Here is a 17,810-nt window from a genome sequence, read left to right on the forward strand (position 1 = left end):
AACTGGTTCACTGGAAAATCTAAATGACTGCCACATTTTTCAATGACTTTCTGTGGCCAGAAAATTACTTGCTCTTACTTTTGCTGCCATAAACCTTTCGATTTACTGCAAGCTAAAGGTGGGTCAGCCATTAAAATATCAAGTTTAGGGCTGTTGCAACTGTACTTCAACTTAAAACATTTTTCAGACATAGTAGCCAAAGGAGAGAATCACAGAGAAGCATAAAAATGTCTGACTACATCTACTCCCTTAACTAACAATACATTTTGTTTGGATTTGTTGATAGAGTAATAATTTTAGAGCATTAGTGCATTCAGTTACATTCTGTCCACCATCTGCATTTAGTTAAAATAGAAGAAACAATATGCTCTGTTTTTAATTACATAGAAGGTACTCCTTACTTCTGATTCTCTTTTTATATGAGGTTCTATTCTGCACAGAACCTCTGCTGTCTTGAACTGGATACTGGAAAGTACTTCTTTACTTCACTCCTTTTAAACCCTCTTAGTTCTCAGCTGCAGATTAATGTCCATACTGCTGAAGGTTTCATCCTGATAAATGTAGCCTTTCTTTAGAGAGACAGCACTTTTCCCAACTTGCTTTTTTCATAAACAACTGAATTTGACTCCACTGTATTTTGTTTGGAGTGAAATGGACTGAATGAGTCATGTTGGAAAGAAATGAACTGATTTAAATTCAATTTCCAACAAATTGGATTTTACACATTAGAAATGAAATGGAACTTTATGTCTTATAAAGTGCTTTGAGGTGAAATTTGTTGTTTATTCTCAATAAAAAAAAAATTATGAAGTTAAATTTTCACAAAAGACTTCAGTATTAAATAGCTGCTCTCTATGGGAAGGAAAATATTTTACCATTTTTAGCGTATTTAATTTCAGCAGCTCAATATTTGATGGACTCATTTTTCATCGCTCTCATAAATCCGAACATATTTAAGAGGTTGGAAACTCAGAGCACGTAAAGCGATGGCAAGAAATACTTCACCGTTTTGATTAATCCAGAAGGTCTTGCCATAATTACACAGATGTAAATATTTCCTACAATAAATGCAATATGGAGAAGAGCACTTACAGCTGCAATCTGGGATTGCAGATAGTCGTGGAGGGAAACCTGAAAGAGTACAATGCAATGAAAGTAAGGCTGTTTGTAAAAAGCAGGTGCACGTATGAGGCATGCATCTGTATAGCAGCCCATGTAGGTTAGTTACCCAGGAATATCTCAAATAATTAAAAATCTGCAATTAGCTCTTTATTATTGGGCTTAACTCACAAAACGTGCAATATTCTGGGCAAGAATAAGGTGAAAACTACAACAAAGTTTAGTTTAAAACTTTTTTGTATTAATACTGTAAAATTATTATACTTTTACTGAAGGTTATTATAAGAATCTACCAACCCATGCTGACAGCTATTTTCACATTTTAGTCCCTATTTTTCAGATTGCAGACATTTATTGCTGATATTCACTCTCAACCACAGTCACACCAGCAGCTTTCTGCAAATGAACGCAAGTACTGTTGGGACCCTACAGATAATGTTGGCATGAGGGCGTCTAGTGTTTTGGTAACTTTGTTCTATAATTGTTGCTTCTGTCTCAGAAAGAAAGACTTCAATTTGTTCAAGGAACATTTCAAAGTATTGTACTCTTAATTGGGCTTGATGAACATTTTAAATAACAAAAGTAAACATGCATGATGACAGCCAAGGCTGAGTTTATTGTTTGTCTATAAACAAACCAACAATAATACGCATTTAGGTTCAAAGGGCTGCTGTCAGAACAACAGTAAGAAACTTCAGTTGAGCAAAACTTTTGAGCCAAAACACTTTCTGAGATTGAATTTGTTTTTACTTGAACAATTTAAAGAACCAAAACAAGGTAAAATAGTCTGTTTTAATTAACTTTGCAATTAACTTCACCCAACAATCTTTTTTTAAAGATTTATTATAAAGTGTCTGTGTGCCCTTGTACGGCAGTAGTCTGAGACCTGGGCAAATTTCACAAAAGCTGAAAAGCAGGCTTCTTCGTAGCTATGCCCAACATCTCTGACTTCAAGTGAGGATGCATACATTATGAAAGCCTCAGTCACTCCAAGCTTCCCAGGCTCTCTGATTGCTGCAGGCAGAAGCTTGATAATGTAATGGACATGAGTGCCGCTACATCTCCGGCACTAAGAGATTACATATTACCATTGCAAAGGTCATCCAGAGTTCCCATTTACGTGTGAGGCAAAGCATATTTTCATTTTCACAGTAGTCAAATTTTCATGTGGAGGCAAAATAGGGATAAAAAGTGCAAATAGAAATCATGTGGGAGTTTCATTTTAAATCATTTGCATCAAAAACAATAATTTCATTGATAAAAAATATTTGTGATACTTTGTAGGTACAAAGTTATAGAAAAAAGAAAACAAATGTAACTTGAAGGTAATTGCGCCACTGTTTAATTAATTAAGAAGCTGAAGATTTACAAACTTTTAATTGGAATAATTAAAGAGTGGCTTAGCTATTAGGAAAACATTCAATTGCCTGGTGGACCCGTCTTACTCATGAATGTATTTCTGCTATTCATATCCAGTCCTACAGCACCCTCTACTGATGAGAACAAGCACTCCCACACGTTTAAGAAAACTCAAACTTAGCAGATATTTCCCCTTATTTACCATCCAGTGGTTGGGCTTCACACTTAAGCTGGTTATTTCAAAAGTCTTTTCAAGATTTCTATTTCTAATTTGATTCTTGAGTTGTAACACTTTAAACAATTGAATATAAATTAAATAACCGACGGTTTAAAAAAAAAAAGCAAGAAGCCACGTAAAACTGAAATTGAATCAGCATTGTTCAATACCAGCATAAAATCTCTACAAACTGTGCTGTGGATCCAACAAAAGGCACTCTCTAAAGCACAAAAAGTATAAAAACAAATATTTTTGTGTGGCCTTTTTTTTTAACCAGACCAAGAATCTTTTTTATTTTTTTAATGATTTCATTACAGATCTACTCCCCACTGTGTTCTTACTGGAAAAGCATGACTAAATGTCTTCCTAAATAGTTGAGCTGCTTTCCATTGTTCCCTGCCAAGTATAACTGGTATAATTTTGGCATTCTGTCACTTGCCTAAGATTTTAAATTCCTGCCTTTCACTTGACTTTGCTTTCTTTCCAAAAGGTTAAAACTTTTAACAGACCCAGTCAGCAAAACTTCCTCTACTTTTTTCTTCTTCTTTATAAGCAATTCATTCTCTATTATTGATAGACTGCAGGACCAAAAAAAAAAAAAAAAAACAAATGCTGAGGCAGAATTTCTCTCCAGGGGTAACTAATATCGAAACAAAACTGTAGCAAGGTGAAATATCTCTTTGCAGGTACGCTTCACAGACTCACATTTCACTTTCTTCCCTTTCTTTCTCCCTGGCCTCTCAAACTTCTTTTGTTCCTCCTCAGACGGCAGAGCGAACTTATCGACAGAGTCTGTGTCTGAGCGCAGCCGGCAGTCCGAGCAGAAGTCAGCGCTCATTAATGCATCTGATTACTTCCCAGCGAAAAATTGGAGAAAAAGACTGAAGAGTTACTGGCGTGAACACACAAACACGGAGAGAGGGAGCTTTTTGGGACTATAGATCAATATGGAGACACTTCAATAGAGCAGTAAAGAGAAGGATACTGGAGACAGGAATATGCTGGTAACTTAAGAGCACCCACAGAGAATGTAAGTAGAGGCAAAGGTTACAAAGAATCATTTCAAAATGTGTGGGGTCACCAAATAAATTACAACTTTATCCTATTCTTAACTTATCTAAAGGTTAGACCAAGGAATCAATTAATTTTTTTGATTTTTGTGCAGGTTGCCAGGGAGAGGGTCCAAAGATTAGTGGAGTGACAGGTAGTGCACATTACACAGACAGTCCAATACATAATTATTGTTCTTTAACAACAAGGTCTGGTTTATAAGAACAATACAGATTTAACTTTAAAAAGATTTTGGAAAAAAATTAGACATCTCATACTTTCTCATTTTCCCTGAGAAATGTTGAAAAATCTGTCATCCTTTGTTGTCCATGTCATGATTAGACTTTCTAAATGATTAAACAGACTAATAATTTAAATGATTCTTGACTGGTACCAAGGCATTTCTGTACATACAACTGCTGCTCAATGGACCTTTTCTCTTTTTTTGATAATTCTCTCTAAACCTCAGAGATGCTTGGGAGCCAAGATCCCAGCTGATCTGCAGTTTCTGAAAAACTCCAACAAGTTCACCTGGCACCAACAACCACGGTGCATTCAAGTCACTTAAATACTCTTATTCTGATCCTCTAGCAAAAACAAGTGAACATAATAAAATGGCCAGAGCGTATACACCACTTCTATCCAGGGGAAAAGTCCAGACTTTTTCAAAATCCAGACATATTTTCAAGGAGAGCAAACAGCAAAGTAAAACACTTCTTAAAATATGTCCATAATTTAACCCTATTTTTGTATATGCAATAGCAATAAGGTTTCAGATAATAATCATAAATTCAAGGGTATTTTTTAAAACTTTTAGCTACCCTTGAACCATTTGTCAAACACTTCTGTAGGTATGAATAATATACAAATGGATAAAATACATTAACAATCCTCCAATGATTTCTTCCAGCTTCGATGTGAAAATGGTGAAGATTTTTCCAAAATCAACACAGACAAATAGAGAAAAGGAGTGAAGGATAACTATGTGGAGGAAGAAAAGTAGTGAGACTTCTTGACGACATAAAAGCATGGAAATTCTGGAACTTTTCCTCAATCTGACAGATATAATCCAGTGCCATTAGCAGGGATACTGACAAAATACATCATGCAGCTTCTGACATTAAACATCCTGAATGGTCTAAATGGCTGTCTGAGAAGATGGGATGGGAATTGGAGAGAAGAACAATGCATTGTTTTGTGTGTCTGGGTAATTATGATTCTATTTATCTGCAGTCACAGTCCAACATATTAACATTTTCCAGGGGAAAATTCAAATCCAATTAGTCTTGTCTTCAGATTTTGTTTTTCCAAATCTGTCTGTTGTTTCCTGTCAAAAGGTCTATCCCATAATAACACACAGTCATCATTATCAAGTCCTTAGTCTTTGATTTCACTCAAATCTAGTTAACCACATATGCTTCTGTCAATATACATTTCAGCTTGATTAGCTCTAATTGAACATGTGGAACCGTGTAGCCGTTCCTGCAGCCAGGAAAAACCAAACAGCTGAGACATTAGGCAGCGAAATCAGAGCTGGAGATGAAGGTGAAGAAGAAGAAACACTGTTCACACTGACATCCATTACTTCCAGGGTTCAGACACATTTTTTTGTTTCCTTTTTTCTTTAGTCCATACTTTTCCATACTCAAATTTCCAAATTTTTTAGTTAAACTCTCTGCAAAAGTAGATAAACGTTTATACAAAAATTAATGGAACAAAGTCCTACTGTGGTGAGGTTTTAAACATATGATCTTCAAATGAATGAATGATGTGTGTTCTATTTTCTAAATAGAATGACTCCATCTTTTATCAAATCTAAATGTTTATTTACACCGTCCAAACATTATATTGTCTGTTAAGAGTTTTTAAAAATGTAATTTCTCAACTGAAACCAAAATCCATTCAAACCCCACATGCAACTTCAGATATAAAAAATAAGAAAATGTAAGAAATGCGCAACATCAATCTTGCAAAAAAAATTAATAAATAATACAGACAAAATTAACACTAATTACAGATTAGAATTTACATCTTTTAAATTGCGTCTCTTTCATTTTATGGTGGAGTGCAACAGAAATATACCTTAAACAAATTATGAGAATATCTTTATTACTGCCTTCTGCTGCGATGTTTGTGCCATCAAAATATAGAGTTACCACCAGCAAAACCCCACTTGTGTTTTGCTGGTCTTAAAAATGTTGTAGCTTGTGATCCAGCAGAAGGTCCAAAACAATCTTCTAAAACCACCAGTCTAAACTCCAAGTCTTTTCAAAATGTATTGCAGCCTCTGCATGTACAATCTGAAGCTGGGGATACACTAAATTATTTTCAAAGAAGAAGCTGCACCCAAATTGAGGGCACACAATAATTTATGTTACATCATCTCTAATTCCACCAACATTTCCAAACCTTGAATTAATTAAAGTTGTAAATAATCACAAGCCTAAGTATTCAAAGTGTGTTTGAAATGAGCCTATGGGGAAATCTTCCAGTCACACCGCAGGAAAATGAAGGCAGCGCTCGTGAAATTCAACAGGACAGGAAAAAATTCCTTAAAAAGGGTTGAAAAAGGGTGTGCATATGGAGGGCCTCAGTTCTCAATGTTACTGTCGCAGGTTCGATTCCCGGCCTGGTGACCTCTGCTGCATGTCTCATTACCCACATTCCTGTCACTTAACTATCAAATAAAGGCCACTAGACTTAGACTTAGACTTGTACTTTATTGATCCCTTGGGAAGACTCCCTCAGAAAATTAAAGCTACCAGCCCAAAAAAATCTTAAAGTACAAAACAACACATTTCACTCTTCTGGAAAGAAGAAGAGTGAAAAAGTGCTTCAGCAGCAGAATTGTCACTAAATTATAGTGCTTTTAAGAGAAAAAAAATTGCATTCAGTAAAGGTAACAAGAGTTTTCTCCATTTCCTCCACCAATTCGTCTAAAAAAATAACTGACAGAGCAGAGTGTTGAAATTTCGGGGCTGTCTTTCCTCCCTACAGCAAATTGAAGTAAGACGAGGAAAAAGGGAATTTGCTATTCTCATAGCCTCTGCCCTTCAAGGTAGCAGGAGAAAAATGAATGGATGAGAGTAAAAAGAAAACACTTCAGCATGTGTAAACAAGCCTTGAAATACAACTGGCGTGCTATAACCAACTCTGGCAGAAATATTGGATGAATGCCCAGAAAACAATGCAGGTCGGATGTCAAAAGAAAAGAAAAATGGGTGCTGAAACACCAAATTCACCTGCTTTTCACTCAGCACTTTTAGCCCAAGGTTATCCATTGCCCTGGGCAGATCTGGCCCTTGTCTAACGAGGTGAATGAGCAAGCATCAGCTTGCCAACAGTAAAACAAACTCAAGAGTCTGTGTGGAGAAGTTGTCAGTACTACATACAAATCCAGCCATGCATTTCCTACAATTAGTTCTCACTTGGGTAGCTGGTTCCTCCCCGGGAGTGAGTGTGCAAAGGGCAGGGTTCACCTTGAACAGGTTGCCAGCAGACGTGTAGTGAGACATCAGCTCGTGACCAGAATCTTTGGATTTTCAGGTTTGCCAATCACTCCTACACTACGAAAAATAAGTCCAATCAACAAGCACACCATGGTGGCTCTACTAAAATTTTTAAATGAAACTGTCTTTTACAGCATGTTGAAACATGCCTTTGGTTCTTTACAGCTGTAGAGAGCACATATATAGAGCCACTCTTAGCTTCCTTGTGTACAGGGAAGGATAATGAACACATTATTATAAAAGCTATTTGCTGATGAAGGCATAAATATTGTTTAACAGGCCTTCTAATTAGACTGCAATTGCACTAAGAAGTATAAAACAACACATTTCAGATAGGGCAGCTATTTTATGCAAGATGACTATCTTGAAAGATTAGGAGATCAACATTTCTAATCTGAAACACATCAACCTTTTTTTCACAAGAACAAGACAAAAATTAGAACTTTTCTGAAGAAATTTAAACGAGCCAGAACCCGGCGTTCTGATGCTATAAATTGGCATCAGTGCTACAATGTAAGTAAGCTACAATGTACTCAATAGTATGCGGAGAGTCACAAGCATGTTGAGTAGCATGGACTTACTCTATTCAGAATGTTGAAATTAGTGTATGCGCTAACTATAGCCAAAATGCTAATGTTAGCCTTAATGCTGTCAGTGACATGTGGGGTAGAATTAGCATGTTGTCTTATATTGACTTCCTCCATTCAGTATGCTAAACACAGCTAATAAATAAAAATAATAGCTAAAAAGCTTATTTTAGGGAAATTACTACTGCTAACATGGGCAATTGCTACATTGGCAAAGTTTGTGCTAATCTTAATGCACTGCCTTCTGACTTTTACTTTTGCAAAAGTAAAAATCATGTTTACTTTGTAACACTTGGTTACCATAAAACACGCTCATTTACTAGCAACAGATTAATAACAAATATTATTGTTTGAAAACAAAATTCTTCAACTCTTGAAATACAACTTATCTTAACAAGAATTGAGTAGCTGGTGAATTTTTCAGAAAAGTGAAAATGTTTTGTTTTTGTCATTGCTGGTGAACATATTATAAAACAGAACTCAACACAAAATGAAATATCTGATTTATACTTTGTGGCAATTCGTGTTACCAGAGGAAAAAAACACACGTCTGAAATACCAAATTAATTGTTTATAAAACATAAACGCTTTTGAAATACTGTTTATCTTATACCACTTAAAAAGAATTTCACAGTTGGTGAATTTGCCATAAAAGTACATTTTTTTCTCTTTTTTTTTCAGGTAATTGGTGCTGAATATATTATAAGACCAACATTCAAAACAAAAGTGAAAAATCATTCAAAACAAAAGTTTATACTTTGTGAAAAAACGCTTATCCCTCAACACCAAATTAATTATCGTTTGTAAAACATAAGTTCTTTTGAAATACTTCTTATCTGCATAAACATAAGAAATATACAGTTGGAAAATTTTGTAAATGGTAAACATCAAATGTTTTTCCTCATGGCACTTTGTTATCAAAAAGCACGCTCATCTCTTAGCAACAGATTAATATTGTTATTGTTCAAAAAACATAAGATTTCTTCAGCTCTTTTGAAATACTACTTATCTTATACTACTTAAGAAATGTGCAGTTGGTGAATTTGGCAGAAATGTGATTTTTTTTCTTTTTTTTTTCTCATTGGTGGTGAATAGATTATAAAACATTCTACAGAAAAGGAAAAGTGTGTGGCTATTCTACTATTGTGGCAGTTTGTTACCAGAAGTAAAGAGATCATCTCTTGACACCAAATTAATAAGTAATGTTACTGTTCATAAAATATAAGCTCTTTGAATATACTGTTTATCTGCATAAAAACAAGAAATGTACAGTTGGTAAGTTTTGCAAGTAATAAAAATCAGATGTTTACTTCATGGCACTTGAATACCAGGAAACGCACTCATGTCTTAGCAACAGAATAACAACAAATATTGTTATTGTTCAAAAACCACAAGATTTCTTCTGCTCTTTTGAAATACTGCTTGTCTTATACTAGTAAACAAGAATTGAGCAGTTGGTGAATTTAAAAAAAGAGAAAATGTTTTGTTTTTGTCATTGGTGGTGAACACATTATAAAACAGACATTCAACACAAAAGTAAAAATCTGATTCATACTTTGTAGCAGCAAAGTCTGAATCAGATTCATCTCTTAGCAACAGATTAACAACAAATACTATTATTGTTCAAATCTCTTCTAGGTTTGAAACGCTGGCCTGTTAGCGTAGGCTTCTGTTGCCTTTGATTACTCATAAAAGACACTCAAAATTCCTTTTTGGATCAAAAACAGCCCGTGGAAAAAAGCCAACGAGCTGTTTATCTTATACTACTCAACAAGAATTGTGCAGTTGATGAATTTGGCAGAAAAGGTTTTTTTTTTTTTTTTTTTTTTTTTTTTTTTTTTTTTTTTTTTGTCATTGGTGGTGAATATATTAAACATTCAACACAAAAGTAAAAATCTGATTTATACTTTGTGGCAGTTTGTTACCAGAAAAAAAAACACTGATCTCTTAACTATAAATTAATAACAATTAATATTATTGTTCATAAAACATAAGATCTTTTGAAATACTGTTTACCTGCTTAGACACAAGAAATTTATAGTTGGAAATTCTGCAAAAGTAAAAAATCAGATGTTTACCAGAAAATGCACTCATATCTCAGCAACAGATTAACAACAAATATTATTATTGTTCAAAATACATAAGATTTCTTCTGCTCCTTTTGAAAGACTGCTTAACAAGAATTGTGCAGTTGCTGAATTTTTCAGAAAAGTTCATTATTTTTGTCATTTTTGGTAAATATATTATGAAACATACATACTTGTCTGCAGTTAGTGTTCTGCCAAGGTGGCGTCTCACTGGAAGCTCTGCCCTACATCTCAGCTCTCTTCAGTGTAAAAATCTCATTTGTGAGTGAGACAGAGAAATTACATCTCTTTTTTTGAGTCAAAAGAGTGTCAGTTTAGAAATTGTTTTGATTTGAATTTGGCTCTTTTTTTCCGCCCATTACGTCGCCATGGGTACTCAAATGGCAACAGTAATGCCGCACTAATCGTGAAAGGAAGCGGCTGTTATTTTTAGATGTAGAGTAACAGGTATGTTCCATGCAAATAGAAGGTTTCGCATTTCTCCCATGCTTTGCTATGGCAGGCCCCAAAAAATGTAACTTCAACAAGATATTCTTGTGTGTAACTTCAGAAAAAGAATCAGTTACATTTACCAAGTCCGTGCTTACAAACAAGATATTTGTCTTCTTTACCACTTTTAAAATAATTCATTCCTGTTAATTTATAAATTGTGGAGTACATATTATTTTAGACCAACATTTAGCTTTATACTTTAAATATCGGAACAGAAACTCCTGTCAGTTTATAAATTGTGGAAAACTTAACAACCCAGAACAAGAACCAAACATGGAGAACCAACATTTAGCTTTATGCTTTCCTAATCTAGAGCAAACTTAGAAATTACTACATACTTAACAACCCAGGACAAAGTGTAGTTTTCCTTTTCGCTGTGCTTGTTTTTGATTTTCTTCAAATTCATCTAAAGCACTTTGAACTGCCTTGTTGCTGAAAAAGTCCTATCTAAATAAAACTTCTCTAGCATAAATATAGATGCATAAATAAAATAAGCAAAGTTGTGAATTATAGTATTTCTAAATATAGGCAAAAATGAGCCACAAAAACAAATTTAATAACAACAGATCTTACCTCTGATGAGGTAAAAATAAGCCTGTTTAAAGCTTACTGTACATCCTTGTATACAGCTCCTTTGTGGTGCAAATTTAAAAAAACTAGTATGCAGAAGCTTAAGGTTGCTTATAATGACTCTGAGAATTTTGATCAAGAAACCCAGGTTCAGCAGTGCAAGTCAAATGTTCTGTAACGCACATGTCAGAACATTTCAGGCCCTTTTGAGAAATCTGATATACAAGTTTATGTGTCGTTTGGGTAACTCACCGAACAATCTTCTTGTAATGTTCTCACAGCCTTCTGTTAGTGCGCTAAGATACCAGTCGGCTCTTTGGAAACATTGGTATACAAGTCTTCTATAAGGTTTATATTTATATTTTTATGACTACTTCTTGTATTTTATTTTTCATTTTCTCTTGTTTTTTTTATGTTGTGTTGTTGTGTATCTTGTGGACCATGAGTCTGTTGAATAAAGTAAATTCTAATAACGAGCATCCTTGAGGAACCACACAAGAGACAGAATCAGCAGAAACGTCCATTGATACAGACAGGATTTTAAAACACCATCAAAAAGAACTCCACTTTTTCAGGGAGATTTCTCTTCTTACTCTTCCTGCATAAAGCTTGACATGGTCTTACTGCAGCCCAAACAAAGCCTCAATAATATAAATAAATTCACAACATGTAAGGAAGAAGAGAGAGATAAAATGAAGAAAAAGTTGAGAGGGGAGATAAAAGACCACACAGAAACATCCTAAAGGGGGTTCAATTATAGCATTTTTGGGGTAGATCAAAGTGAGCAAAAAACTCATCTTCATCTGCGACTGATTATGATAAACAGACACAGAACATGCAAGACAAAAAAGGATTGTCTTAAGACAGTTTTATATCTACCGCATATCATGTAAAGTACTTCCATCTTCTCCAGGAAGCTTTCATTAACTGTGAAATAGGACCCGAAATTACCTCTTTGCTGTTTCATTTTATGTTGAAATCACACAAATAATACAGGAAATATTCATGCACGTTTGTGGATCTCACAGGACCCACGCTCATTCAAAGAGCAATTACAACCATTTGCACACAGAGCAGTAAAAATCAGCAATTTCACAGAAAACCTTAAGTTGTCTTGAAAGCTGTTGGAGGGAATAACCGTCTTCTCTGTCTTCTTAACTCCTGGCAATTTAATGTCATTTGTAGGCCATACAACCACTTCCCTGGATATAAGCCCTCATATGAGCTATGAGGGCTATATCTCTCTGCCCTAATGACGAGACGCTAAATAACTGCAACCCCTGCACATCTTAAATATCCCCATCTGAAATCAATGTACCTTTGCTGAAATGTTATCAGCAGCAATATTAATCTCTCACCTGGCTTTAATCGCTAATTTCATTTGCTATTAAGCTGATGAATGGGGTTTTAAAAAACCAAGCAATTCCTAACAATTTCAAGTGGACTAATTCATCAAGGTCACCATTACTCATGGACTCTAAAGAAATATTCACTGGGATTCATTGTGAAACAAAGAGCACCCACATAATGAGGGGTTGAAATGGACCATTGAAATTGTAATGCGAGTATATAAAATGGTTATCTGCACATTTTGTGTCTGCATCTGAGTCCAATATCAGACAGTACATACAAAAATGTCTCAAGATTGTGAAATGATAGAGAACCAGACTATGGAATACGTGGCAAATTAAGGAGAAAGAGCTTACCAGCTGCTTACAGAAAACAGCCCCATCTGGTGGTGGTTTAGCGCAGGTAGCCAAACTATAGTTCCTCCTAATAGTTTTAACATACTTAAATTTTAGTATACTATATAAACATTGTCGTATTTATGAGCCTTAAATATTTTTTCTTCATGTTTGTCTATATAAAAACACAAAGTGGTACACAATTGTGGATAAATATATTGCACACTTTTTAAAATGTTTCACAAATTATTACATCTGGATATATTGTGGCATCTCCCAGTGTTGCTCAGAAAACAGAAATGTTTGCCTGATTTTCTCATTCGGACTGGATGGAGAGCATCTAGATAGGGTTTTTATAAACATTGCAACTCATTCTCAGTTAGATTTCAGTCTAAACCTTGACTGGCATTAGTTTATAATGCCGATTGAGAACATTACTGTCACTAACTGCATATCAGTATGTGTTAGAAGGTTTGTAGCTGTGCTACACTCTTTCCGTTTTAAGATAATGGACTGAACAGTGTTCGGTGAAAAGCTTAAAAGGTTTACATATTGATTTATAGCTGACTTAGGCTTTAACCTTTGCCCTTGTTTGTTCCCTAATGTTCTGTGAAAATCCTCTGAGGTCTAACTAGAACAACTGGCTTTATATCGACATTATGTTACATACATGTGAAGGGGACGCAATACAAATGCACATTACACTCTTCACATTTTTATCTGTCACAAGTCATTTCTTCTTTGTGTTGATCCAATCACGGTTGTAACGTGATCAGATTTGAAATATTCAAAGTGAATGAATACTTTTGTGAGGCACAGGAAATAAAAGAATATTGTTTTGCCATCAGTTTCTCAAACTACAATTAGAAACAGGAAAGATCTAGATACCCTACAAAGCGCTAATAAGGAAACACAATAATGCATACAAAATACACAAATTTCAGTACTTTAGCCTTTAATAAGATGTATACCATGATCTTAAACCTTCCAGATATAATTATGGAACATAACAGATACAAAGTGGATTCTACCTTCCAGACCAGGTTTTCTCAAGTCACTCAATATGCCACATATTTGAATATGATGTCTTATTATTTACAGTTTTGGGTTTGTCTCCTGAAGTAAGTAGTCTAAAGGTTAAAGTTCCAGCAACAGCCAGATGTGTAGGCCAGATGGACATCTGAACCAGACACAAACAGGTCAATGCATCATGTAGTTTCTGCATGAAAAGCCTTTAAGTTGCTGTTTTGATTGACAGTTGAGAATTCCCTCCCTGATCAAACATAAATATCTCATTCTCAAATGCTAACAGAACCAATAAATCAAGAAGCTATGAAAAGAGCTTCTATGCGACAGTAAGACAGTCCAACAACCAAACCGCCTTGCATGAAGTGAAGAAGAAAAGAATAAATATTTGTATGAAGTTAAAAGTGTTCAACTCACCATTTTGTTCTCTTGCAAGTAGAGTCTCTGCAGTTTTGGACATCCTCGAGCCAACGCCATCATACCTTCATCAGTGATGCCATAGCACTGACCCAAGTGGATATCCTTCAACTCCCTGCAGTTTGCTCCCAACTGAAGGCAAAAAACAAAAAATGAATAAGCATCAAAATATTTGGCAACTTTTGTGAACCAACAACTGAACTGAACGTCACTTGGAACAAAAGCTTCACCTTCTTCAATGCCGCATCAGTTAGTTTATCCTGGTTTCCCACATGCACCTTGACCAGGAGAGGGCAGTGTGTCGCCAAAGCTGTCACTGAGATGTCACCCAGCTGCTTGCACCTGTAAGCTGTGTACTTCTGCAGACCGGGACAGTGGGAGGCCAGAGAGGACACGCCATAATCATGGACTCCCCTGCAATCTGAGATGTTAATCTCAGTCACATTCTGCCTCCGAGATGCTATATTCACAAGGAGATCATCGTTGACCTAAAGAATAAGAACAAGAAAAAAATTTGACAAATGCATTTAAAAGACAGTTTTATTTTCTATTATCGAAAGCAAAGGTTTTCTTTATGAATAGTGATGTTTATGAAGAGTAATGATCAATAAATAGTCTCTTACTTGTTGCAAGCCACTGAGGTCGATTTGCTTCCAGAACTGAAAGTCCAAGCAAAGATCCCTCCAATACTTACAAACAAGAGAGGCACAAAGACAGCGCTCTTTCACTGTCAGGTGGGACAGCACCTGTGAGCAGAAGAAACGCAAGCATTTCTAGTTTACTAATGCATACAAATAAAAAAGTATAAGTAACAGAGAGTTACATTCCCTTCACTGACCTTAAGAAGAATGGAGGAAGGCAGGTGGTTGATACTTAGATGCTCAGCAGCATCAGAACTTCTAGCCTGGCAGTCATCATAGTGATGCAGGCAGCACGGGGTTGACTCTGAACTGTTGGGCGATTCGGTATGAAGAGTCAACCCACAGCAGCACTCTGCTGGGGAGGAGGAAGTGGAGGTGGAAGAGGAAGAGGGAATGGGGCAGATGGGAAGGTGGCTGTGACCAGTTTCAGAGTTCGAACCAGCATCCCCTGCTCCTCCTACATCTCCTCCTGCTCCCACTCCATCAGGAGCAGCAAAGGCACAGCGCGGCTGCTTGCATGGGGTGCACCTCTGCACCTCCGAGCACTTCCTCTTGCACACCTGCATTCAGAGATGCAGGCAGATCTATCAGGTTCTCTATTGAGACGGCACAGCTTAGTTATCAAGTGTCTGCACGGTGTGTTCAGGTGCAACTTTTTTGATCAGGGACTTTTGATTTATCGAGGCTTTAATACATCTGACTTTACATTTTAAAATGAAAAACTGACTGAAGTACTTTCAATACTTCTTTTGACTTTGTAACTACTTCAACAATGAATGAAAATTGTTCATTTTAAGGTGTACAGAAAAGAAAAGACTTTAAATGACTCAATTTTTTTGTTTTATACAAATTTTATAAATATATTATTTACTTGTCCCTAAAAAGGCATCCGGAGAAGGTTAACTTTTCCACATTTTGTCATAATTTTGCCGTAAGTTACAAAGTATTTTACTGGGATTTTATGTTACAGACCAGGAATCTGCAACCTGTACAAGCCATTTACCATTTACAAACCAAAGAGACATTTTTGTCCCTCGGTTCAATTGAATAAAATTTGCTTTGGTCTACAAATGTTACATAACCTTGTAACATTTGTAGACTAAGGCGACAACTTCCAATTTGGATGAATATCTAGTTCAGGAAATGTCTCATCATTCTTAAAAACGCTGTTTGTAAAACAATTTTTGCAAAAAGAAGCTGAATACATTTTTTTCTGAGGGATGTTGATTTTTATGAAAAATCTATATTTTTAAAATCAACATTCCACCTAATGACAAGAAAAGCGTATCAAAAAATATTAGTGGTACTTTCATTGACATTCTGTTGTTGAAATTTTATGCAATTGTTCCATGAAAAAGTCTACTAAAACTTGCATTTGTTATCATATCTATATTTAAAAACATTAACTAGTTTATTATTATTTTTTACCTATGTTTTTAAGAGCCATTGTGGAAAAGGGCAAAAAAGCCACTTGCTGCTCTGGAGGCTGCAGACCGCTGTTATAGACCAACAAAGTGCATAGTTGTGAAGAAGAAAAATTTTATAATATTTGGAAATTTTTGTGTTTTCAAACACAATGTGTAGCTGTGTCGTGACAAAATTTGATGAGAGTCTAGGCGTCTGAATACTTTCTGTAAGAGTTTTCAGCAGCTAGAGAGTTTAGAGTCGATGCCTACCATCTCTGCGTATTCGCTGGTGCAGCCGGGAACAGCCACAGGTATGGGCACAGTGACAGACACACCAGCCGTTCGGAAAAGCACCGGTGGTGGAATCAGTTTGGCAGGAACAGCTGACAAAAGACTCCTCCCCTGGCCCTCCCAGATGGCAAGTTCTCTTTGCGACAGCAGAAACTTGGAGCAATCTTCAGGCGATGCAAGAGCCGCGTATCGCTCCGCGAGCTTCGAGGCTGCCGCCGCTCCGATGCCGACTTCACCTACACCCGGCACACTGATTCCAGCGATGCTGTTGTGACGGTAGCCGTTGACACCGGCTTCCAGCTGGTCGCTGTCGTCGTCAAGACCACTGCTGTTGCTGTGGACGATGAAGCAGAGCATGCAAGGCCCCTGGAGAAAACAGTTCCTCTTCTTCTTCTTCCTGTGATTTAACTTGTGCGTCCTCTTCTTCAGGCGTAAACCATTTTTGGAGAGAAGATGGCCCATATAGATGATTCAAGGAAGCTCCTGACAATTAGAAATACATGTATTTTTATTGCAACTGCATTTCTAGGAATAATATTCTCCTTATTTCATCAAATTAGTTGATTGCTAAAGAAAATAAAAATCACATGGACATAAAGTGGTTGTGAAACGCCAGTACAGAAGAAATTGTACAGACTGGGTACAAAGTGGAGACATGATGGTAAATGTTCCCAGTGACACATGGGTTACATATAAACCTTGACTTAAGAGCAACACCTTCTCTGTCAGGCAACATTTAAAACAAGAAACTCCTCCCTTGCCACTATTATCTACTTCTAAATAAATCAATCACCAGCTTCACTGTGATGGATCTTTCACTCAAAGCAGCATTACATTCATTCTCCTCAGTCTTCCAATAGAAAATTAAAAGGCTTCTTTTTTCTTTTTGAGGGGGCAAACAGGGGATGGAGTCTATTCTCTATGCTGCAACAATGCTAGATTTTAATATTACACATATTTTGAGAGTCAAATTGTGAAGTTCTCCCAGAGTTTGGGAGTTTGATTGCCCAAATTAAGTCAAAGTTAACTCCTACAAATGGCTTAAATAAATTACTCAGCGTTTGATGAATTTATGCCTTTATCTCTTTTAATTGCTTTGCAGAAATATTCGATGATACAAGAATTTACTGAGAGCAACATGCATAGGTGTGAGTCAATAAAAATCAAGGGACTTATAGGGATACGCTGAATGAATGCTCAGTACTGTCAAGAGTTATCGACATGAACAACTTCATTAATGATTAAACCAAACTAGTTTTACCCTTGTTAGTGAAGCCAATCATACTTCATCCGAAATGCAGTAGTATCCTGTAGAGTCATGCGTATTTTATTATTTCCTGATAAGAGATATTAC

General features: G+C 36.0%; 1 protein-coding gene across 1 annotated transcript in view; it reads right to left on the minus strand.

Annotated features, from left to right (window-relative positions):
- Positions 1–17,810, minus strand: part of fbxl17 (F-box and leucine-rich repeat protein 17) — a 239,412-nt gene that overhangs the window by 221,081 nt on the left and 521 nt on the right. Inside the window, exons 2-6 of the mRNA XM_055039391.1 lie at positions 16,436–16,939; positions 14,957–15,319; positions 14,742–14,864; positions 14,349–14,606; positions 14,119–14,250 (exon numbers count right to left, since the gene is read on the minus strand). Of these exons, the coding sequence (XP_054895366.1) occupies positions 14,119–14,250; positions 14,349–14,606; positions 14,742–14,864; positions 14,957–15,319; positions 16,436–16,918 (1,359 nt within the window). The 5' untranslated portion in view covers positions 16,919–16,939. The remainder of the gene's footprint in view (positions 1–14,118; positions 14,251–14,348; positions 14,607–14,741; positions 14,865–14,956; positions 15,320–16,435; positions 16,940–17,810) is intronic.

Source organism: Poeciliopsis prolifica, unplaced genomic scaffold (assembly GCF_027474105.1).
Source record: "Poeciliopsis prolifica strain line A6 unplaced genomic scaffold, Auburn_PproV2 SCAFFOLD014, whole genome shotgun sequence".
Lineage (NCBI taxonomy): Eukaryota > Metazoa > Chordata > Actinopteri > Cyprinodontiformes > Poeciliidae > Poeciliopsis > Poeciliopsis prolifica.